Source organism: Rhinoderma darwinii, chromosome 6 (genome assembly GCF_050947455.1).
Source record: "Rhinoderma darwinii isolate aRhiDar2 chromosome 6, aRhiDar2.hap1, whole genome shotgun sequence".
NCBI lineage: Eukaryota > Metazoa > Chordata > Amphibia > Anura > Rhinodermatidae > Rhinoderma > Rhinoderma darwinii.
This window is the reverse complement of record NC_134692.1, coordinates 41,639,102-41,662,499: the sequence shown is the minus strand read 5'-3', so window position 1 is coordinate 41,662,499 and position 23,398 is coordinate 41,639,102. Positions and strand designations below refer to the sequence as shown.

General features: G+C 41.7%; 1 protein-coding gene across 9 annotated transcripts in view; it reads right to left on the bottom strand.

The window, feature by feature from the left end:
* DIP2A (disco interacting protein 2 homolog A) overlaps window positions 1-23,398 on the bottom strand; it is an 85,491-nt gene that overhangs the window by 11,948 nt on the left and 50,145 nt on the right. For 4 of the 9 annotated variants that reach the window (XM_075829567.1, XM_075829568.1, XM_075829561.1 and 1 more), the window contains exons 2-23: window positions 21,449-21,520; window positions 19,622-19,741; window positions 17,624-17,743; window positions 17,151-17,393; window positions 16,689-16,817; window positions 16,487-16,606; window positions 16,201-16,398; window positions 14,954-15,045; window positions 13,921-14,031; window positions 13,716-13,839; window positions 11,947-12,056; window positions 10,873-10,975; window positions 7,715-7,779; window positions 6,644-6,737; window positions 4,136-4,255; window positions 3,788-3,902; window positions 3,513-3,652; window positions 3,291-3,427; window positions 3,118-3,198; window positions 1,697-1,824; window positions 296-410; window positions 10-211 (exon numbers count right to left, since the gene is read on the bottom strand). In XM_075829567.1, coding sequence (XP_075685682.1) covers window positions 10-211; window positions 296-410; window positions 1,697-1,824; window positions 3,118-3,198; window positions 3,291-3,427; window positions 3,513-3,652; window positions 3,788-3,902; window positions 4,136-4,255; window positions 6,644-6,737; window positions 7,715-7,779; window positions 10,873-10,975; window positions 11,947-12,056; window positions 13,716-13,839; window positions 13,921-14,031; window positions 14,954-15,045; window positions 16,201-16,398; window positions 16,487-16,606; window positions 16,689-16,817; window positions 17,151-17,393; window positions 17,624-17,743; window positions 19,622-19,741; window positions 21,449-21,520 — 2,739 coding nt within the window. The other 5 variants (XM_075829563.1, XM_075829566.1, XM_075829565.1 and 2 more) reach the window with 4 other exon arrangements.

Below are 23,398 nucleotides of genomic sequence, written 5' to 3'. Positions count from 1 at the left end.
GTTATTTACCAGGCTGTTTCTGTCGTGGTTTTGGTAGGTTGGTGACACACGTGTGCGGGCACATGAGAACATTGCATGGATGCAGCGAACCCTCCAAAAAGTGTTGCTTTGTTTCGGAGATGTGAATCCCACCTAGAGGTGCTTTGGGAAGAGTGTTCGCAGGCACAAGTGCCAGACAGTACACACCGACTTGGTGAATGCTGTCTATTGCCTGTGGGAACAGATATAGACGGGTAAAACAAGCACTAGTATATTAACTTCAGCCCAAGATTCTAGTGGAAAGCAGCTGAATTACCTGCAGTACTCTACTCATCCACTGGAAGCTGTCTTCTTCTGAGGAGTCTGGACGCTGCTCTGCTACCAGCACAATCCTCTCGTCATGCAGCACATTTACTGAAAACACGGCTATCCTGACAGAGAGCAGAACATCCAACCCCACATTAATAACTGCTCTCTGCATCTGGTTCTTAGATAATGCTAACTGACAATTTCACATCTAAAAGGGTCATCCACTTTGGGCAACCTCTTCAAAATGCTTAATAGAGCATATGAAAGTTAAAGAAGAGGTCCCAAGAATGGAAACCCACTATAAGTCCTCATGTACACGACCGCAAGGGTTTTTAATGTCTGCAAATATGGATGCACATCTGTAGCCGTCCGCAACGGCGGAAGCCCCCATAGACTATGGGCGAGTCCTTGCCGCAATTGCAGACAAGAATAGGACATGTTTTATATTTTGCGGATCATTTCTATAGCCCAGACACACATTCGTAAATATACGGAGAGGTGGACATGTCCAATAGAAAATAATGGGTCGAAATTGCGGCCCATTAATTTCTAAAAACTACGGTCGTGTGCACGGGGCCTTAGCCAAAACAGAGAGCTGCTACAAAGAGTGTCTCTTGCTATAAAAGACTGCTGGAAAGTGTATTACATGGTGGCCAGAAAATTTAAATGGGTTCAACAAAATGAGAGTCCTTCCTCTAGCAATAGCTTTAGCTGGGGTACTTGCACAATTACAAGGGTAGTCCAAATTTCCTTTCTGTACGCACTGCCTCCCATATGTAATGGTGCATACAGATCATTTCAACAGGTTTATATTGACTAAGGCAACATTCATACAATCGTCGGCAACCTCGGACGTGAAAAACGAAAGTTTTTCACGTCCGAGGTGCATCCATGAGGGACGCGTTGTCACGGATCCCCCAAAGACTAGAGTCTATGGAGGGTTGCGTGACACGCAGGAAAATAGGACATGTCCTATTTTTTTCACAGACCCTTCACACGCTCCGTTGAAACAACGGTCGTGTGAACGGCCATATTAAAATTAATGAATCTGTGTGACGGCCGTTGTTTTAACGGACATGATACACGCTCGTCTGAATGAGCCCTAAAATATACGAACACAGCATGAACAAGTCCCAATACAAAAGGTGGACAACATTAAATCAGAACATGACAGAACAATTCTGTAATGATACACGCTGTGACGTCACATAAACATAGATAAATAGCAAAGAAAGGCTCATATCAGAATCTAGGGAGAAGGGGGTAACTGGGTCTTTTGACTGCTTAGGGGTGAATGTAAGCAATTATATGGACTAGGTACGGCACATACAGATAATAAATATCTTATAAGCACTCAACTCATTCCCCAGCTTGTTTTTATGCCATTTCATTGATTTTATACTCTTACCTGCCTCTGTAAACAAACTTCATCGGCTCCACAGCGAGGGCTGTTGCTACTACATCATCACAACTGTGTCTGCGTCCGCTTATGATCATTTGACCATCCACTTTCCCAACAACAAAAACCAAACGCTCCTGCAAGGGGTGAAACATGAATTAAATGCACAATTGGCAAAATAAAAAGATGTTACCAAACACTTAAAGAGGCTCTGTCACCACATTATAAGTGCCCTATCTCCTACATAAGGAGATCGGCGCTATGATGTAGGGGACAGCAGTGCTTTTTATTTCGAAAAACGATTTTCGCCACTTTATGAGCGATTTTAGCTTTATGCGAATTCGTTTCTTAATGCCCAAGAGGGCGTGTTTTTACTTTAGACCAAGTGGACGTTGTACAGGGGAGTGTATGACGCTGACCAATCAGCGACCAATCAGCGTCATACACTTCTCTCCATTCATTTACACAGCACTAGCGATATAGCTATATCGCTATCTGCAGCCACATACACTAACTTTACTGTAGTGTCCCGATAATGAATATACATTACCTCCAACCAGGACGTCATGTGTATTCAGAATCCTGACACTTCTGAATCTTTTCTGTGAGATTACAGAAAGGCAAACGTAATCTCGTTTTAAATGACAGTTTACATCATAATCTCACGAGATTACGTTTGCCTTGCTGGAAATCTCACAGACAAGATTCAGAAGTGTCAGGATTCTGAGTACACATGACGTCCAGGCTGGATTTCATGTATATTCATTATCAGGACACTAGTAATGTTAGTGTTTGTGTATGAAGCTGCACATAGCGATATAACTATATCGCTAGTGCAGTATAAATGAATGGAGAGAAGTGTATGACGCTGATTGGTCAGCGTCATACACTTCTCTGTACAACGCCCACTTGGTCTAAAGTAAAAACACGCCCACTTGGGCATTCAGAAACTAATGAGCATAAAGCTAAAAATCGGTCATAAAGTGGTAAAAATAGACCGTTTTTCTAAATAAAAAACACTGCTGTCACCTACATTACAGCGCCGATCACATTATGTAGGAGATAGGGCACTTATAATGTGGTGACAGAGACCCTTTAAGACTTAAAGGGATTAGAAAAACATGTCTGCTTTCTTACAAAAACAGCACCACACCTGCCCATGTGTCTTGTGGTGTTGCAGCTCAGCCCCTTTTACATCAACTGCATAAGATATGGGGAAACTAGTGGTAGGGGCCACAACAAACTATTGGTAGTATCGGTTAGTGTTATGGGGTAGTAGTTCGTGAACTAATAGTGGAAACCCTCCTTTATATGCAAAATACATTATACAAGTGGGGAACAAATCAAAAGTAAAATAAAGCTCAGACCTAAACGCCGACTAGAGAACTGTAAAAAGGAAAGCCTTATTGCTGAAATACAGGAATACTCACAGGACCAATGAAGCCTAAAAGCCCAGTTCTAATAAATGGCTGGTTAGAGACCGGATCTCCGTTGGCAATAAGCGGCATAGTCTAACAAATAAACACAAGAAACAGACCCGATTACCTCACAAATGATTATATGTAGAACATCTCTGTATGTATGTCCAGTCAATATTACACACCTCAAAGGTATTCTTGGTAATTCCGTGAAGACCATAATATGCGGTGCCTGTGGAGTTTGAGGAGACGGACAGCTCTCCAACTTCATCCGTCTTACATAGATATGGCGCCCCCTCCACTTTCACCACGCACATGGTGGCTATAGAATAAAAGAAAATAGGAGTCAGTACTATATGCAAGTTTAAGAAATACTGGACTGAGACGATCACGGAATGCGCTCTTACCACCAGGCATTACTTGTCCCACGTCTTGCACCGTAAGAACAGATAATTTCTCCTCCGTGTCAGCTCGAATGACACCAAAACTTAACCCATTCATTGATAGTACAACCTTTCCAGGAGGGACTCCACCTAGATCTGGCGGTCTAAGAAAAAGAAATTGAAGAAGCAACGTAAGATGACCAAAGCGCAAACAGTAAACTTATATCAGGTGCTAGGGAAATGAGTGAAAGGCATTCAGATACAGATATTGGACAAGAGATAGGTAGGAAGTAATTCACCTGCGCATGGACACTGTGAGAGCCTCCGCTGAGCTGGCACAGGGACAGATCACTTCTGGCCTCAGACCCCGTGACTGGAAGACGTTAAGGAAGGCATCACAAGAAGATATAGACCCTGTAAATACAGGACCTCAGTTAAGAGTAAAATATAAAAGCTTACATAAAGTCATTAATGACAAAAGGTGTAAAGAGGGTTCTCTCCTATGCAATGTTTCATGACCTATTAATAGTATAGGTCATAAAACAGTCCTGTCGTCACATACCCCTGATCCCTAAAAGGGACAGCCTGGTCTCTCCCTATTTAAATGAGTACAAATCCTTTAATAGGCATTGATCTAAGGAACTTACATGGATTGGCTCCATCCGCCACAATCAGCATTCTCAGAGAACCTAGGCTGAGCTCACGCTGGTCTCTCTGTGCCAGTAGAGACCAGTGCATGTCTCTAGACTTCACTAGTGCAACACGGGCTGCAGAAAGAGACAACATGTTAGGCTCAACACATAATCCTGCTTCAGAATTTTTCTAAGATTTACAACTATCAAAACACAAGACCTTCCTAATAAAGAAGGTATTCACATAGTTCCATTCTAGTTGTCCTCCGTCAATGCAAGATATGGAAACCATATCTATGCAGCAAGGCTGAGAGGGCACCATCTATGGGATATTCTTCAAGATTAGGGTGAGACGGACTTGAGATACTTAAAGCACTTTAACCTCTAGTGCGGTGTTCTGCAGGTTTAAAGTTAAAGAGGCTCTGTCACCACGTTATAAGTGGCCTATCTTGTACATAAGGAGATGGGCGCTGTAATGTAGGTGACCGCAGTGCTTTTTATTTAGAAAAACGATCTATTTTTACCACGTTAGGAGCGATTTTAGCTTTATGCTAATTTGTTTCTTAATGCCCAACTGGGCGTGTTTTTACTTTAGACCAAGTGGGCGTTGTACAGAGGAGTGTATGACGCTGACCAATCAGCGTCATGCACTTCTCTCCATTCACTTAGTCAGCGCATAGTGACACTGGGTTGTTCACTATGTGCTGTCTTATACTGACACATTAACGTTACCGAAGAGTTTAGACAGTGAATAGACATTCCTTCCAGCCAGGACGGGATGTCTATTCACAATCCCGATACTTCGGTAAAGTTTCCGTGGTACTTACAGCAGAGCAAAGCGTAATCTCGCTGTAACCTGTAATTTATAGCGTGATCTCGCGAGATCACGCTTGCTCTGCTGTAAGTACCACAGAAACGTTAATGAAGTGCCGGGATTGTGAATAAACATCCCGTCCTGGCTGGAAGTTTTTTTATTCCTTTGTGCTATGCACAGTTTAAAAGGTAAATTCCCACCACAGTTCTGTGTTTACATTCATGGAAGCTGCATACATCCGCCATAAAAAAAATTTTTTTTGTATGCCATACATTTTTGGGTATGCAGTTAAATTGAAAAGCACAGTACTGCTTTTTTCAATACGGTTGGGGCTGCGAGATCCCGATGATTCCCATCCAAACATAAACCAAAAGGACACGCTTTGGCACATGTTTGGCAATTAAAGTGTAGGGGAACATCAGCATATACGCCGACCGTACACCACAGACATGGTGTGCATCAGCCCTAACCTCGCAGACAACTATTAAGCAGGAGCGATTTAAATAAAAACAAAAATACCAAATAATAAAAATACCTCGAAACCATTTATATAAAAACATCTACACAATTACCAAAGTTTAGATACTGAAACAAACAATTCATTTTAATATTAATGAAGTATGACCACATCTCTATGGCTTGTAGAACTACTGCTCATAGCTGAAGTTTGGACTGGCAGTGCTAACATTTCCTCAATAAGGTCTTTCAATAATTGTTACTTACTAGCGACAACTATGGGTAAAACACTTCATATATTTTATTTTTCCTTAAAGAGGCTCTGTCACCAGATTTTGCAACCCCTATCTGCTATTGCAGCAGATCGGCGCTGCAATGTAGATTACAGTAACGTTTTTATTTTTTAAAAACGAGCATTTTTGGCCAAGTTATGACCATTTTCGTATTTATGCAAATGAGGCTTGCAAAAGTACAACTGGGCATGTTGAAAAGTAAAAGTACAACTGGGCGTGTATTATGTGCGTACATCGGGGCGTGTTTACTACTTTTACTAGCTGGGCGTTGTGTATAGAAGTATCATCCACTTCTCTTCACAACACCCAGCTTCTGGCAGTGCAGACACACAGAGTGTTCTCCAGAGATCACGCTGTGACGTCACTCACAGGTCCTGCATCGTGTCAGACGAGCGAGGACACATCGGCACCAGAGGCTACAGATGATTCTGCAGCAGCATCGGCGTTTGCAGGTAAGTCGATGTAGCTACTTACCTGCAAACGCTGATGCTGCTGCAGAATCAACTGTAGCCTCTGGTGCCGACACGATGCAGGACCTGTGAGTGACGTCACAGATCTGCACTGCCAGAAGCTGGGCGTTCTGAAGAGAAGTGGATGATACTTCTCGTCAGAAAGCCCAGCTAGTAAAAGTAGTAAACACGCCCCGATGTACGCACATAATACACGCCCGATGTACGCACATAATACACGCCCAGTTGTACTTTTACTTTTCAACACGCCCAGTTGTACTTTTGCAAGCCTCATTTGCATAAATACGAAAATGGTCATAACTTGGCCAAAAATGCTCGTTTTTTAAAAATAAAAACGTTACTGTAATCTACATTGCAGCGCCTATCTGCTGCAATAGCAGATAGGGGTTGCAAAATCTGGTGACAGAGCCTCTTTAAATCATATCAGATTTCGTTAACAGGACACCTTCCTCCAGCCAAAGATTGTTTCATACAGGTACAAAGAACATACCTTTGTAGGCATTGACTTTTTGGATCCAGGAGAGTGGATTCACCTTCATCAAAGCGTATGGGATGCTAACGACATTCATGCGGTTCATAACACTCTGTGATACAAGAAGCACACATTAAATGGGTAACACGCTTTAGTATGGCTGTCTTAGGCCTCGTTCACAACAGCGTCGGGTTTAGTTTGGGGTTTCCGTTCATCCTTTCCGTTAGAGGAACAGATGAACAGAAAGCCAAACGGAAACCATATCCTCAGTTTCCATCACCGTTGATTTAAAATGGTTTCTGTTTGTTTCAGTTTCGCAAGGTTTCCATTTTTTATTAAACAATAGCGTAGTCAAAAACAGGAGCTATGGCTTCCGTTTGGTTTTCCGTTCATCTGACGTAATGGATGAACGGAAACCCCAAACGGAACCCGATGCTTATGTGAACAGGGCCTTATGCTAGGGCTAAACGGCGACATTGTCCAATGCACAGGTCGGCCTGCCTGCATCACAATTATTGAAAATCAATGTGGTTGCTTTGCGAGCCGAAAGTTGCCGCGACACCACAGTCGCAAAAGGTCCAGCCGGTTTAGACTTCTTGTGACTATGGAGCAGCGGTCACCTGTGGATCGCAAAGAGATCACATTGACTTCAGTTACCTGCAAAGCAGGCCGGGCGACACAGCGACCTTTGGGCGCGCTAGATTTAGCCTTGGGCTGGATTCACACTGGATGGAAATGCTGTGGATTTTCCGCAACGTGTCTGCAGCATTGCCGCAGCAAAATACGCACGTTTTCTGTACGTATTTTACTGTGGATTTCACCCCTTCTATGTTGAAATGGTTGAAATCAGCAGTGGACATCCAGAACAGAAGGAGCATAATATGGTTTTGAAAATCTGCAGCATGCTCGGATATCCATCTAGAAAATGTTCAGCAGCTTGTGGAGGAGATTTTTTCAAATCTCATCCACATGACTAGGACTGTAATCCGCTGCAGATTTTCCCGCATGTATAATCTGCAGCTTTTCCATTTCGTATGAATTCAGCTTTACGGTGCGGTGCATATGTAGTCAGAAAATAAAGGTGCTCACCGTCAGCACAGCATGCCATAAACCTGCATCCCTCTTGAAGTCCAAGACATTAATCAATGTTTCAGCTAGAATAAAAAAACAAAAACAAACTGAGCGTTTGTAACAATCTGGTTACATTTTCATTGCAATGCCACCAAAAAAAACAATGTCATCTCTACAATATTATAAATATATTATTTCATGTGATGCCATTCTCTAATTCACATTCCTTAACCTTCAAATTGCAGTGATTAATTTGTTTACAGTCCTGCTTTAACCCATTCCATGTTAACTAACTGGTCAATGGCTAGGTCCCTGTGCCAGAAGCCCCCCTTTAATTTACGTAAAGCATTCCAAAAGATGAAATTTAGTTCTAGGTGTCAGGGTCCAAAACACCCACCCACCCCCGGTTATGAAAAAGTTAAATATGCTTGCTGGAACTTTGTAGAGGAAGGTGTAGAAGTTTATTAAACCTCCTATACATAGATGTTCAAAAGCAAACCGTGGTAGATTCTTAGCCGTCAACTAAAGCTTTTAAGGGGGTTTCTGGTTTAGAAAACCCATTTGAAATACCCCATTAGGAAATGCTGAGTTAATAGTGGGTGGGGGGGGGGGGGGGGTACCTCATTCGGAACCTCCATCAACTATCCAGAGCAGGAAGTGGCTACAAACATGGTCTCTCTCTTCAGAGGACCCGGCACACAATGCAATACAAGAAAATCCAATTTATTTCAACCTCTAATGGAGGCAAAACACACCACTGCTATGGGGCCCGTGGGCTAGGGGGGCCCGCTGATCTGCCTTCAGAAATTTTTCCTCCTGATATCCCAGCAGTGCTTTCTTGTTCGTGAAAGGACAGTGCTGATTGGTGGAGCAGCCTGTCAGTCACTAATCTGCTGTACTGTTCAACTCTGTGACCGAAAGCTGCTCTACCAATCAGCACATTCCTAAAACAGAGAAATGCTGACTGGTCCGTAGATGCCTAGTCCACTATACTGTAGATCCGGCCTGTGCGGAGGGAGGGGCCTAGCCCCACGCTGACAACTTCTGCAGGCTGCAGCCTCATCTAACAGCGAGTGACATCATTTATTACAAAACTGACAGTTTGTGAGGTTTTATGAAGCGGACACTGGGCAGGGAGGTGTAATACACTGTATGAAATAATAGGCACTGGCACATGGGGGCGTATAACTGGGAAAGGCCTCTAGGGGTGGAGGGATGAGGGCAATGTGTATATTTGATGGATCTATGTGTCCATACAGTAGTGTTAAAAAATAAATAAATAGCAGTCCAACATCACTAACCTGATAAATGTATGTTTTTGGTAAAATTTATATTTCTACATAACAAATCATTTACTTGTTTGTGTAGTATAGTAGAAAAAAAAAAAAGCGAACAGTTAGGACATGCATGCCGCTGATTCTGAGTAATTGAATCATTAATTGAAAGGGACTTGTTCAAAATAATAGCAGTGAGGAGGTACATTGGTGAAGTCATTCATTCTGTGGAATAACAGGTGTCAGATTTGGTCCTTATTTAAAGGGAACCTGTCACCAGCATTTCACCTATTAAACCAGCACTACCTGGTGGTAGAGGGTGAAAAATCATTCCTATATAACCTATAATTGTCTTCTTAGTCGGCACTGTAGCTTTAGTATTCAGTTTCTTAGTGTTCCCACACCGTATGCTAATGAGCAGAAAAGAGTCAGATCTTCATTTGAAAAGAGTCAGATCTTCATTTGAAAAGAGTCAGATCTTCATTTGAAAAGAGTCATATCTTCATTCCTCAAGTCTTTCCGAGTTTACTCCGCCTCCTTACTTTTGATTGACAGCTCTTTGCCTTACCCCAGCACACAAAATCCCGCGCTTGTGCATTGATGTCCTTTTCTGGTGTGTGCGCACAAAGGGACACCGGATTATTACGATAAAAGGCGCAAAATGTTTGCAGGCCGTTATTTACAGTCGGAGAAGGAGTTTAGGAGAGGGGATAACGGCAATGAACTTTTGATAACAGCGGCCAGTGAGGGATAAGTAAAGTTCAATAGGTGAAATGCTGGTGACAGGTTCCCTTTAAGGTAGGAGGGTGAGAAATCTTGCACATGTTGGTTATAGTGCATTTCCTTCTGAAAAACTGGGGAAAATGGATCGTTCCAGACATTGCCCTGATGAAAAACGTACTTTGATTAAAAAGTTGATTGGAGAGGGAAAAACATATAGAGAAGTGCAGCAAATTATAGGCTGCTCAGCTAAAATGATCTCAAATGCCTTGAAGTGGCAACCAAAACGTGAAAGACGCAGAAGGAAGCGGGGAACTACTGTTTGAATGGATCGAAGAAAAACCAAAATGGCAAAGGCTCAGCCAATGATCACCTCCAAAAAGATCAAGGAAGATCTGAAGTTACCAGCGAGTACTACTACATCAGAAGACGATTAAGTGGAGCCAAGTTACCAGCAAGAACCCCCCGCAAAGTCCCGTTGTTGAAAAAAGACATGTCCTGAATAGGTTCAAATTTGCCAAGGAACACATTAACTGGCCCGAAGAGAAATGGCGCAACATTTTGTGGACTGATGAAAGCAAAATTATTCTTTTTGGGTCTAGTGCCCGCAGACATTGTCAGACGACCCCCGAGCACTGAATTCTAGCCACAGTACCCTGTGAAGACAGTAAAGCACGGTGCTGCAAAAATCATGATATGGGGATGGTTCTCATACCATGGTGTTGGGCCTATTTATCGCATACAAGGGATCATGGATCAGTTTGAATATATCAAAACACTTGAGATCACGTTGCCCTCTGCCGAAGAAGAAAAGTTAGAAAAACCTGTCTGCTTTTTTTGTCCGCCAAAAAATAGCGGTATTGCAGATCACACCCATGTACTTGAATGTAATACACCTTTGTGTTAGGTTTACTGCTAAAATAAAATTTTTTAAAACAAAACCACACAACTTGTATGGCATGTCCCAACCACAGATTTTGAGAACTGCAGTAGCGGGTAAGTGCTTTTCACTTGACAATGCTCAAGGACACCTATGAGCATCTAGATATGAGACCATGAATTAACGTAACTGCAGCTATTGGTGTCCTGTTAGGAGAATCCCTCAAGGGACTACTTATTTATAAAAACATTGGATAAAATTGTCATACTAAATGCCGTATACTGTAACCTAATGTGACTCACCTTCTGAGTAGCCACATGCTTGTGTGAGTGCGTGACAGTGAGCTAACATAGCAGAATGTGACACTGTAACACCCATAGTGCTACCTTCTTTGCTGGTCTTGTACTGCATACAAAAAAAAAAAAGAGAGGTATAAGAATAAGTATATAAATGAATCATTAGCGTGTTCTTTAGTAACAGCTAGCAAATCCGCATTGTCCCCGTGCTGCAGTCTGTACACGTTTTCATACTGAATACTTGGTTTTCGTACTCAGTATAAGGGATCCTTGCTGTCCAGCACTTACCGACTTCTTTAGAGTGCCTGACCCAAGTAGCACTAGTACCTGTATGAAGATTTTTGGTGATTGCAACTGGGGGACCAGGATGACTTGCAAGCTGTAACTAAAGAACAAAGTGAAGTATATGGCTGACGTATTTCTACCTGGCTAGATTTTGTTAAACATTTATTTTTAAATCTGATCAGAGAGGGATCTACTGCTGGGACATCCACTGGTTGTAAGAACGAGGGTGCCCATTCCGGTTTCCCATAAAAAACTAAGGTACAGTCTCTTTCGAAGTCTCTGAGGAGTAATGGAAACAGTTTCTGTATCTCATTTAGACATTTAGGATACACGGAAACACGTGTAGAACTAAACTAGTGTAGAAATCTCAGCCCATCAGCTAAGGGCTCTAATAGCAAAACATTGAACTGCTAATTGAACCGTATGCTCGGCTGTTTCCATCAATGCCATCGATTTTGAATACAGCGGCAGCGTGCACGCTTGATCTCCGATACATTCAAACTTCTCCTCACAGCAGTATCGCGATGAAAAAAAACGGGACACTCTGGACCGCTGTTCGGTGGTTACATAGTTATCACGGTGGAAAAAATACGAGTTCAACTAAGGGAAGAGAGAACAGGTGGATCATAGGAAAGGGGAGGGTAAATCTAGAATTTTGTTTTCTCCTAATGATCAATAGGAAAAGGAAAAAAAACCTTATAAGGCATGAGTCTTGTGAGCCAGCAGTGGGGCCCAAAGCCCCCTTTAAGTGTGGTAAGAAACTTTAGGAACAAAATCTACATTGTAACAGTTTACCTCAATAAAAGCGGGATCATTACTGGCATCCCTGATAAGTGGATACCAATCTTTGGGAGGCTTCATTAAGTGCTTTCCATCAATAACAAACCACACCAGACGAGGCCAACCTGAGAAGATGAGAACAAACATTGGATTAATAACAGATTTAATCTCAACAAATAATTTACCAATAACCCTTTGGTTTGGATCATTTTATGGTCCGCAGTAATTCCAGGCAATATTCAACATGGATCGGAAACAAAAATATCGAAACTGGATTTGACCAACACTTCGGGTATGTTCACACGGCTTATTTACGGACGTAATTCGGGCGTTTTATGCCTCGATTTACGTCCGAAAATGCGCCTCGATAGCGTTGGCAAACATCTGCCCATTCATTAGAATGGGTCTTACGATGTTCTGTGCACACGGTCATTTTTTTTACGCCCCGCTGTCAAAAGGCGGGGCGTAAAAAAGACGCCCGCGTCAAAGAAGTGCCTTTCAGACGTAAATGGAGCCGTTTTACATGGACTCCATGGAAAACCAGCTCCATTTAACGTCCGTAATGGACGCAGCAAAAAGCACTTCAACATGCTATTACGGCTGAAATTACGGAGCTGTTTTCTCCTGAAAACAGCCCCGTAATTTCAGCCGTTACGGACGCTGCCGTGTGAACACACCCTTACAGTACAATAAAAATAGACAGTTCGCAAACTTTACAGGGGGTTTTCCCAGGACATTTAAAAGACAGGCTGCAGACAGGGGATGTGATCAAACAAAATAAGTAATACTTGTTAAATGCCCCGCGGCTCCAGTGCCGTCGCTCCGTCGGTCTTTGGCCGGTCTGTTTACGTTTCACAGGAAGTGATGATGTCCAATTCCATCCATGTGACCGCTGCAGTCAATCACTGGCCTCAGCGGTAATGCTAATAAAAACGATGAGTCACTGCGGAGTCCGGTGATTGGCTGAAATGGTCAGGTGACATGGATGGAACGGTGAATCACTTTGTTCAAAAGTAAACCGATCAGTGGAGACCACTGGAGTGGCGGCGCTGGAATTACCAGATGAGTATTATGTATTTTATCAAATCCCCTGCCTGCAGCCAGCCTTTTAAATGTCCCGGACAACCCTTTTAGGAAAATTTTTAGTTAAGAAAATAAATATGTCGGTATTTCAGATTAATGTTGTTGAAGCACGGATATCAACCACCTGCACGATTCCATCTGGGCAATTTTATTGTGTGCTCCGACAACTTATAATGACTTTACTAAAGTAGCCTGGAACATTCGAAGGTTCTCTAGTTTCTTGAATTTTAAAGTGACCTTTAGAAATTATGTTAAAGGATAGAGGGTGGTTCTCCTGGTACTGGGGGAAGACCGGATCACCCAGTGTAAACTATGGATTGATGATGATTTTTCTGTACTGAGACTACAGTGAAAATGAACATGAACAGAATTTTGTATAATGTAGTCCTGTCTGCCCACTACAACATATTAAAGGAGTTTTCCCATAACCAATATGTATCACCTATCCACAGGAGAAAGAGCTCAGAAGCCCTATAGAAATGAATGGAGCGGTGATCGAGCATGCGCAGTACTGCTCCATTCATATGGGGCTCACAGGAAGGCAAGGTATGCACATTCTCGTGATCAGTGGGGGTGCCAGCGGTCCGACCCCCACCGATCAGATATAGATCACCCATCATGTGGATAGATGATAAATATTGATTATGGGAAAATCCTTTTAAGAGGTGTTTTACTCCAAAATTAACTTTATCAATGTTCACCTTTGAAAGTCACCACTTCTCCAGTCTGGGCTTTAGGGAGTCCCTTCTGACAAACATCTGTTGTAAGAGCCAGTGATATTCCACAACTACCAAGGAGGAAGCCGATCTGCTGACTGCCTGCATCCTGCACAACAGCAAAGAATAAATGACTCCGCATACACAAACATGAGAACTTTAATGGGAATGACTAATTGACATAAATTACCTTCCTAGTCAGTGGCACTTCGATAGGCACAGGAATAAGGTCAGAAAGTAGGCAACCATAAAATGCTACCATGAACATCACAGGGTCACTATTAGGAAAAACAAGAGCCACCTGCAAATAGAAATAGTAGTTTATAGGATTAACCGTTAAAGAATAAAAGGTGGCATAAAAAATACAATTTCTAAGACTAGATTCAACCACACATAAAAAGATTCTACTCTATGTATGGTGGGTCAAGAGACAATGCTCACAGGCCAAACACTTATCCTCCATGATTTTGAAGCCCGGTCACTTCCATATGTATTTTTTTATTTGTACTATAGGTAAAAGGATAATAAATTCACTGGATGCCCATGCGGTATCTGGTAATTTTTTATAAAAATTTTTTTTAGAGCATCATTCTCAGACGCGAAGACTGTTTGGGCTAAACAGACATCTATAAGATATATAAGAATACTTGATAGAACATGGGACGTTCAACGCATTATTTACAGTATATACTAATATCTTTTATGAAGAAACTGGGAAAAAAATGCTCCTTGCAACGGGCGCTCTGGTGTGAGTAGTTCACTAATTCCACTGAGTCATGGATGGGAATTAAAACGATTTGAGAACATACTAAAAAGCAATAAAAACTGCTGCTGCAACGCGTTTCAACCTCGTACTGATGCCTGACGAAGACCTCTGTACGAGGTTGAAACGCGTTGTAGAAGACGTTTTTATTGCTTTTAAGGAGATTGAAAAAAAAGCTAATGCTTTAACGTTTCAGCAGCCCATCTGTCTGCCTGTTGTTCATAGGCAGCGCATGAGTTGATGTGATCAGATCACATGACACGGTCTATAGATCCCACGTAGTCATATGCCCTGCTTCTTAGACCAAGCGCCTGCTTTTTTTTAGGCTCTATGCCTTCAAGCCAAATATCTAAAATACAATTGTTTCTATAGATCTGATGGCAGCAATCTAATGGTCTAACGGCTTAAACAAACCCCCAAATATTCTACAAAAATTAATGAAGTTTTAACATTTACCTACCCTGTCTCCTGGCTTAAGGAGAGACTCATTCTTGCTGGTCAGTTTGTTCAAGAGAGTGTAAGCTAGTTTAACACTCCGACTCCACAATTTACCTAAAAGAAAAAAAATTACAGAAATCCATTAAAATATAAGAAAATACATGGAAGATTATAAGACACACATGGTCTCTTATTCTGTAATACAAATACATCAGCACCACTAGAAGGAGTTCAGAAGTTTCAAAGTATTAACAGTATACAGAAAGCTTTCTCCAGTGGCGCCTCTAGGTAGTCTGATTTTTTTTCTTTTAACCCTAGGTTTATGCTGAGGATTTTATGCTCTTTATATAAAAAAAACAACAAAAAAACAACTATGTTATAAAGATAGAATATATTAAGAAATCAGTACAGAATTTTGGACCTCTAAAAGACTTCATTAACTTTGTACAATCCATGGTTGTTAGAAGGGGTCCACGAAAATAAGCTGATCATATGTCGTTTCACTGCTGGGAAGCCCAGCGATCAGCGGTAATCTGTGGCGGAAACCGGCAGCAGGTGTTCAATTCTCCTGCAGTGTCACCACAGGTGAAATTAAGCATTACAAGGTTCTCAATGAAAACAATGGAGTGTCCGAGTAATGCATGAACATGCTGGGTCCTCTAGTGAGAGAAAGACTGTTTGTAACTGCTCTCTGTTCTGGCTGATCTTTAATAGACTCCATCTATGAAATCAAAATTCCCTAAAAGGGTATATGAAAATGAGCTTTCTAAACTAGACAACCCCTTTAGGGTAAAAAAAAAAATATGGCGGAAAGTCACTTGTCTGTCCTGTGACAGATTCCGTTGAAATTCTGACAGCGGCTATTGTGTATTCCAATCTTTGTTTCTAGAATTTGCATCTAAAATAAGGTTAAGGACTCCAACATAAAAAAAAAAGGGAAAAAATAAATATAATTAAATAAATAAATATATATTCTGCAAAATCCTCTGTCGAAAGAATGATGGGCCATGGAGGGGGATGACCGGATTTCCCACCAAGTTATGTGTTCGTATTTGATACTGATGTTCGGAGGACTGACACACCGTGAGGGCCCCCCAAATGTTACAATGTATGAAATTAGAGAACAATGATATTTCCTGTATATGTTTGTAGAGAATCAAATTTTTTTTTTTTAATTCTCAAAAAGAAAAAAAGCTTCCAACATAAACAGTCAAAGTATTTTCAGTTATCTGTTGTGTACCACAAAAAGAATATATATATTTTTTTTACCATATGTAAGTGTGTACATTGCTTTGCCAGTAGTGTCCAAAGAGGTAAGACATGGGGCTTTTGGCTGAGTAGTCCCCCAGCGGTGAAGGGCTGTCAGCAATGAGGGAGGCCAGTTGGACACAACTCCAAGGGGTTCTCCTTTGAGAAGTGCCATCTCTGCGCCTTCTACTTTCGGCTGGTTGGGGTCTGGCTGTTGAACTGCATGGTGTGAGAGTAGAGTAGACTTCATGAAGAAGTATGCAAATAAAATAATTTAAAAAATATATACATATTTTAAAATTCTTACCCTCTAGGAGCTCCTCAAAATCATCCAAAAAGAACTCTCTTAGCGGAGGACGCTTCGGCCTTTTTAAGGTATTGAGAAGCTGCTGAATTTTGGAAGAGACCCTGCTGTTTACTGGCACACCTATTGAGAAGGAACAGGAGTATTAGACTACAGTGCATATTTTGTTTTAGTAGGTCTACTCAAAGCAATAATACTAACGCACCATCTGCTGTTTCTAATATGTTGCTGTTGAAACCCCGTGGCACTCCACGCACAGATGCCACCTGTGGACGCTCATGATGAGAGTTTCCTAGGAGTCCAGTAGTCACGTCAGGTGGTGCAGAAACACACTCTGGTTATCAGGATGAAGAACATGACATATGGTTCTGATCACTGTCTGAAACCTTATGAAGCCACCCAACGATCACAAACCCGTCTTGGTCAGAAACCCGCAAAACTATTCAGACTTGAATTTACACTTAATTTATACTGAAAGTATTACAGCCATATAAGCATTACTTCAAAATGATCCATTATCCAGCATCACCAACCTTTATGTTGATATCGTTACTATGTGCCATGGCATGTGCCAATTGCTATTGTAGTCTGCGATCAGACTTGATGGCCAACATTACAGTGCTAATTTCATTCCATAAGATCTGGCAGCACATGCCCTGATACTGACCTATCTGGGCATGTGCCATGAGGTCTGCTAGCATGGTGGCAGCTGCGATGACAGGGCAGCTGTTGGAGGTAGCAGGCTTGACTCCTGGGTGGGATGAGGTGGAGGATGCTGATGATGAGGTGGAGGAGCCCTGGGTTACCCTGCTAATCCAGGGCTCTACACTCGAATGACCTTGAAGCGGAGTGGATGTGATGCGTCCCTGACGGAGCAATGAGCCCTCATCCTCCGAAGCTGACGAGGTGTCTGTGAGTAAAATAACCATGGATACCTAAATATCAGAACTTGTTGTACAATGGTTTATACATTAAGGACCAACAATCCATTGGGAATGGGAAACCAAGTGCATTGCATGAATGAGCCAAACAGAACATACTGTGACAAAACCAGTCAATGAGCCGACAGTGCAAAGGATCCTTTTCCAGTCAGTCAATGTAGGGCTATACGTCAGATAGAAAGAATCAATTTATAGTTACCTGGTGGTGTGTAGGTCTCTACTGAAGGCTGGACAAGAGCAGAGCGTCGTTTAGAAGGCATGGGCATTTTTCTCTCTTTGTATTTAGCCAAAGCTGCTTGAACGGCTTCTGTGTGAACATCTGCACAAGACACAAAAGTTTGGTCTATGGACGCTCACATGTGACAAGTAGACCAACAACTGCTCTCAGGAGGTTATAAGGTCCGGTCTATGGACGCCCACATGTGACAAGTAGACCAACAACTGCTCTCAGGAGGTTATAAGGTCCGGTCTATGGACGCCCACATGTGACAAGTAGACCAACAACTGCTCTCAGGAGGTTATAAGGTCCGGTCTATGGACGCTCACATGTGACAAGTAGACCAACAACTGCTCTCAGGAGGTTATAAGGTCCGGTCTATGGATGCCCACATGTGACAAGTAGACCAACAACTGCTCTCAGGATGTTATAGTCTGGTCTATAGACGCCCACATGTGACAAGTAGACCAACAACTGCTCTCAGGATGTTATAAGGTCTGGTCTATGGACGCCCACATGTGACAGACCAACAACTGCTCTTAGGATGTTATAAGGTCTGGTCTATGGCTTACAAGCAAGCACAAGTCCTACAAAAAAGTGCAGGTGTTGGCAGGGACTAGATGCCCTAAGTTACAGGTGTCGGTCACCATGACAAATTCCCTTTGACAAATTTTGATTATTATGTTAGTATTTTGTATTTTACCTGTGTCATGCAGGAGTATTTCAGAAGTAAGGATTAAAGTGGTCATGTCACCATTTTTCCTCCTATAAAATAAACATAGGTGTATGCACAGGTCCTCTAGACAATACTAAGGTGATGTGTTTTTATTTTGTCAAGTACTTAATTGGATCCCTGAAATCTTTCCTGATGCCAATACAAAAAGGATCTCCACTTTACGTGTCATGTGGGTTCCCGGACCCTTAGGAGGGAGACTCATTGGATTATCAACATCATGGTGTCTCTCCTGAGGTTTTTCAGCAGGAGTTGTTCCCGCCAAAATAGTGGGTAAAATTTACAGCTGCATAGCGACAGCTGTCATTGTGCCAGATGTGGGCCAATGTCACCACTGTTGCAGGGGAAATGTATCCCCTGAGCAAGGTAATAGTGTTTTGGTTAAATTAATAAACCACTATCAGGATGACTTGGCCTTATAAGTGTAAGCACGCTGAGTTCTTGCTCAGACGTCAGCGCATTGTTGAAGAATTGCCCCACCCTTTCTCCTATAAGATTGCCTATTTGTATGGTCATGGCTCTTTATTAGAGAGGGTTAGTCGATCATGAAAATGAATGGACACATGGTGATTGTTTTGGCTTGAGCTTATGGCTAAGGCCCTGTTCACATCTGTGTCAGGGCATTACATTGTAGAACGGACAGCACTGGCGGCCGACTGAACCCATTTACTGTTCTGTCTGGGTGTCTGTCGTTTTACCGGAAACAATAGCGCAGCATGCTGCGCTATGGTTTCCGTTAATTTCTGCCGGATCTGCGATGGAGGCCCCTAACGGAGTCTCCAACCAGATGTGAACAGCCCCTAAGAGGAGTATCTTTATTTGGTTTATTTGTTATGATATAATAAAGTTATATAATTGGTTTGTTATACCTTTAATAAAGGCAGTGGCAACATTTGATACTACCAGATCTTTGTCTTGTTTTTGTTAGATAATTTATTAAGGTAATAAGTACGTAAGTTATATATTACCATGTGTAGTAGCATTACTTATTGGTCAAATGAATGGTTAAATAGCCTTCTGGTAAGCAGAATTTGCATTGGCTACAGAAAACACTTGGGACCCAATCTTCTCTATCAAGCAATTTTTTTTTTAATGGAAAGAGATAATCCTAAAGATGCTTATAGAACATGTGTACACCCCTATGTTTGTTTATTAGAAGAGAAAGCAGTGACAGGTCCTGTCCAAAAGTGGCTTACACGCTTATCAGCATGCACAGGGACACATATCGATCGTGCAGAAGCACTAACCAGATCGAAATCGCTCATCCCGTGAGCTGGTAGAACGAGACCTCTGCTGCTTGTTTGTGGTGGTTGTAACTTGTGAGGTGCCCAAGAGTTTGCTGTCTGTTTGTAGTGAAGGGTCTACACCTAGTGGGAGTAGAAGGAAAAACAAAAAAGTAAATATATTACAAGTAGTGTCAATTCCTAAAATATGTGGCCAAAATAGCGAAGTCCCCTGTGGCACTGCTAATCTATGTGGATTTCTGATACCAAAGATAACGTCTCCATAGGTCTGTCTCCACTCATATAGTTTGCCATAGTGGAGTATAATTTTGATTCCACCTGATCATTTACGTTTCCCTCCTGACTCTTAACAATTGACTCATTTGTTCCAAACATCCAGAAAAACAAACTCATTTGATCTGGCGGTGATCATAGAGATGGGGAGACAAGGTTTGGCTCTAATCTACTGGGCCAGAGAATAGATTTAGCAGAAAACACTCTGTCAGCAACTAAACAACCAGAACTGCCTGGAAAACAAAACTGACCAGGAAACTGTAGACGCATCCCAGACTCCCTCTAATCTGCCTGCCCAGCGAACAGAAGGGAGGATACTGTGCCGACTCCTGATAACACCAGCTAAAAACACTGGCCAAAGCTGATGTCACTAAGAAAAAGGCATTGTAATGGGTAAATTCTTATCCAATAAAGACATGAATAAAGATAACGGTAATAATAATAGAGTAAAAGATCCTTTTACATCGGCAGATTATCAACTGAATGAGCACTTGTTCCCAAAAATTGCCCCGACTGCCGACTCTTGACAAATAATGTGCCATGTTGGATATGCCGACACTGGACGGTAATCTGAAATTCACGGTAATGGCCTATTACAGCGGATTGGACATTCTAAAAGAACAGCAGTCCTTAACAGTCAGACACCGTTTCAAATCGCAAACGGGGATGCCAGTTGTCTAGACGTTCCGGAAAAGCATTGGAGGGCAGGGTCTCCTCCAATACAGCTATGACAGAAGGTCTGCTGTCGGGAACAGAACTACTGCCGGTGCCCGGTACATAACATCTTGCCGCTGGCCAGCGTCAGGACGTTGTGTGCGCCGCGCATTTAAGTAAAGAGTACCCGGGAAGGTAGGCATGTATTTAACTTTTCTTTTATCTGGTCTGGGGTCTGATTTAGTTTTGGGGGCTGGTCTATGGTCTGAATGAATTTTAAAGACTGGCCTGGGATCAGATTAATTGTAGGGTCTGGTCTAGAGTTGAATTAATTTTAGGGAGCAGCTCTGAGGTCTGAATAAGTTTTACGGGTCTGATTAATTTTAGGGTTCTAGTTCTGAATGAGTTTGGGGGTCTGATTTGGGGAGTGAATGAGTGGCAATGTTTTGTCTGTAAATCGTATTTTACATCTGTCGGCAGATTTCTATCTAATGTATTGGTAGCCATAGTGGTTCAGTGTCTGGACAGAGTTCGCTCTGCCGATTGAATTTCTAGGATGTGCGGTGTTAAAAAGAGGCACTGTCTGATGTAGACAAAACATCTATATCTCGCATGAAAGTGCCCTGCATTATAGGGTCTCAGCTAAGCAGTTGGGGGTCGGGTGGATTCCAAGCAGCAACATGCGGAATCGTGAATGTATTATTGAATGTGAATGAACTACAGACATAGTGTAACTGGAAATCAAGAAAGAGAAGTAAGATTAGCAGATTTTATTGGAAATGTAAACTAGACAATAACATTTAATTGTGTGTAGTTTTGCAATCACACCATGTAATGGATGAACATGATATCCTATATTATATCCTATGTTATATAATGGATATACATTACACATGGAGTTACCTTGAATGAGTGGAATGTAGCGAGCCAGAAGTTTAGCTCTCTTCTTCTCATAACCTTTTTGGGTTATGTCTCCTGAAAAACAAAAAGAGAAGGATTTTTCTCAGATCACATAATAACAAAGGACATTATATTATTAAGAGAGGTTTCCTACATTCACACATTACTTTTTATAATGATCCTTTTTTAAAGGGAGTCGGTCACCAGAAATTTGCCTATAAAAGCAGCAGCACAGTAATATAGTGTAGCTTCACCTGAATAGAACGCGGTTTTCATTTTTCAGATGCGTAGCTCTGTTGCAGCGATAAGAAGTTTATTCTTTATATGCAAATTAGCTTTTTAAAGCCACGAGGGCGTCACGTGGGCGCGCTCAGAAGAATACGGGGCCAGGCGTGATCACGTCTTCTACACTGTCTGGCCCTGTCATTCAAAGAAGAAAGAGAGGAAGAGACGGACCGCGGAGAGAAGGTAGAGCAGTTTGGAGAAACAGTGACGCCCTTGTTGCGCCAAAAAGCTAATTTGCATATGAAGAATAAAGGGATTATCTCTGCAACGAAGCCACTCATCTGAAAAATTAAAACAGCGTTCTATTCAGGTGAGGCCATTCAGGTGACAGACATTTGCATAATTTATGTATTAACCATTTTGTGACTGGGGTATTATGTCCGACGGGGTAGACAGTCACAATGAACGCTGTCTGTCCTGCTCTCCGCAGGACTCTTTAGAATAACTTTTTTTTCTTATTTGGTTCTGAAAAGGTCAAAGGCTTTAACAAGTCTATGGGGTGGAGCTTGTATGGGCAGTGAAGACTTTGACCAATCACATTCTTAATGAACAAATATTCATTCTGAATTCCTAATAAATATTCATGAGAATCTTCATCCTTCTGAAGAAACTTGGGACTAAATATATAGCTTTTTACAGTGGCACTATCAAGATCAACCAGAATTTTTCCTTGTTTTAGTGCTTATCTTTTTCTTCCTTTACACTGGTCAATAATCGTTACCATCGCTCAAACATGCAAATCAAAATGATTATTGCCAGTATAAACAAGCCTTTACATTACAGATTGTACAGGGCTAGGCTCGGGTGGACATGCATGCTAGCCCTTTCCAAACCTGCAACTTTGAGCATTAGAAGTAAGTAACAGTGATCAGAAAAGTGCTGAAAATAAATAAATGCACTAATTTATAGATTATTACAACCGGACTGCCCCTCCCCCCCCCCACATTCTCACAATGAGGGAAACGGGATCAGACAAATGACATATAAAGCTACATGAATCAGGTGGCTCAGTTGGTGTTGGCGCAGTCTTCTTTCTCGGTAGGTATACCTCATCCATTGTGAACTCTTGGATACATTGTGGCTTAACCCCTTAGTGACCAACCTATTTTAGGCCTTAATGACCAAGCAATTTTTTTCGTTTTTCCATTGTCGCATTTAACTTTTTTATTTTTCCGTCGACATAGCTATATGAGGACTTTTTGCAGGATTAGTTGTATTTTTTAATGGCAGCATTTTGGGATACACATCATTTTTTGAATTAAGTTTTCTTAACTTTTTTTTAAAGGGGGGGATAGAAAAAAAAACAGCAATTCCGCCATTGTTCTATGCATTTAAAATTTACACCGTTCACCGTAAATAACACGTTACCTTTGTTCTATGGGTCGGTACGATTACGACGATACCACATATGCAGATTTTTTTTATGTTTTACTACTATTGCAGAATAAAAACACTTTTGAACTAAAATTATTTGTTTTTGCATCGTCGCTTTCCAGGAGCCTTAACTTTATTTTTCCATCAATGTAGTGATAAGTGTGCTTGTTTTTTGCAGCACAAAATTTAGTTTTCATTGGTACTTATTTTTGGGTACACGAGTCTTATTGATTAACTTTTATTACTTTTTTGGGGGGAAATGGAAAGAAATAGCAATTCTGCCATCGTTTTATC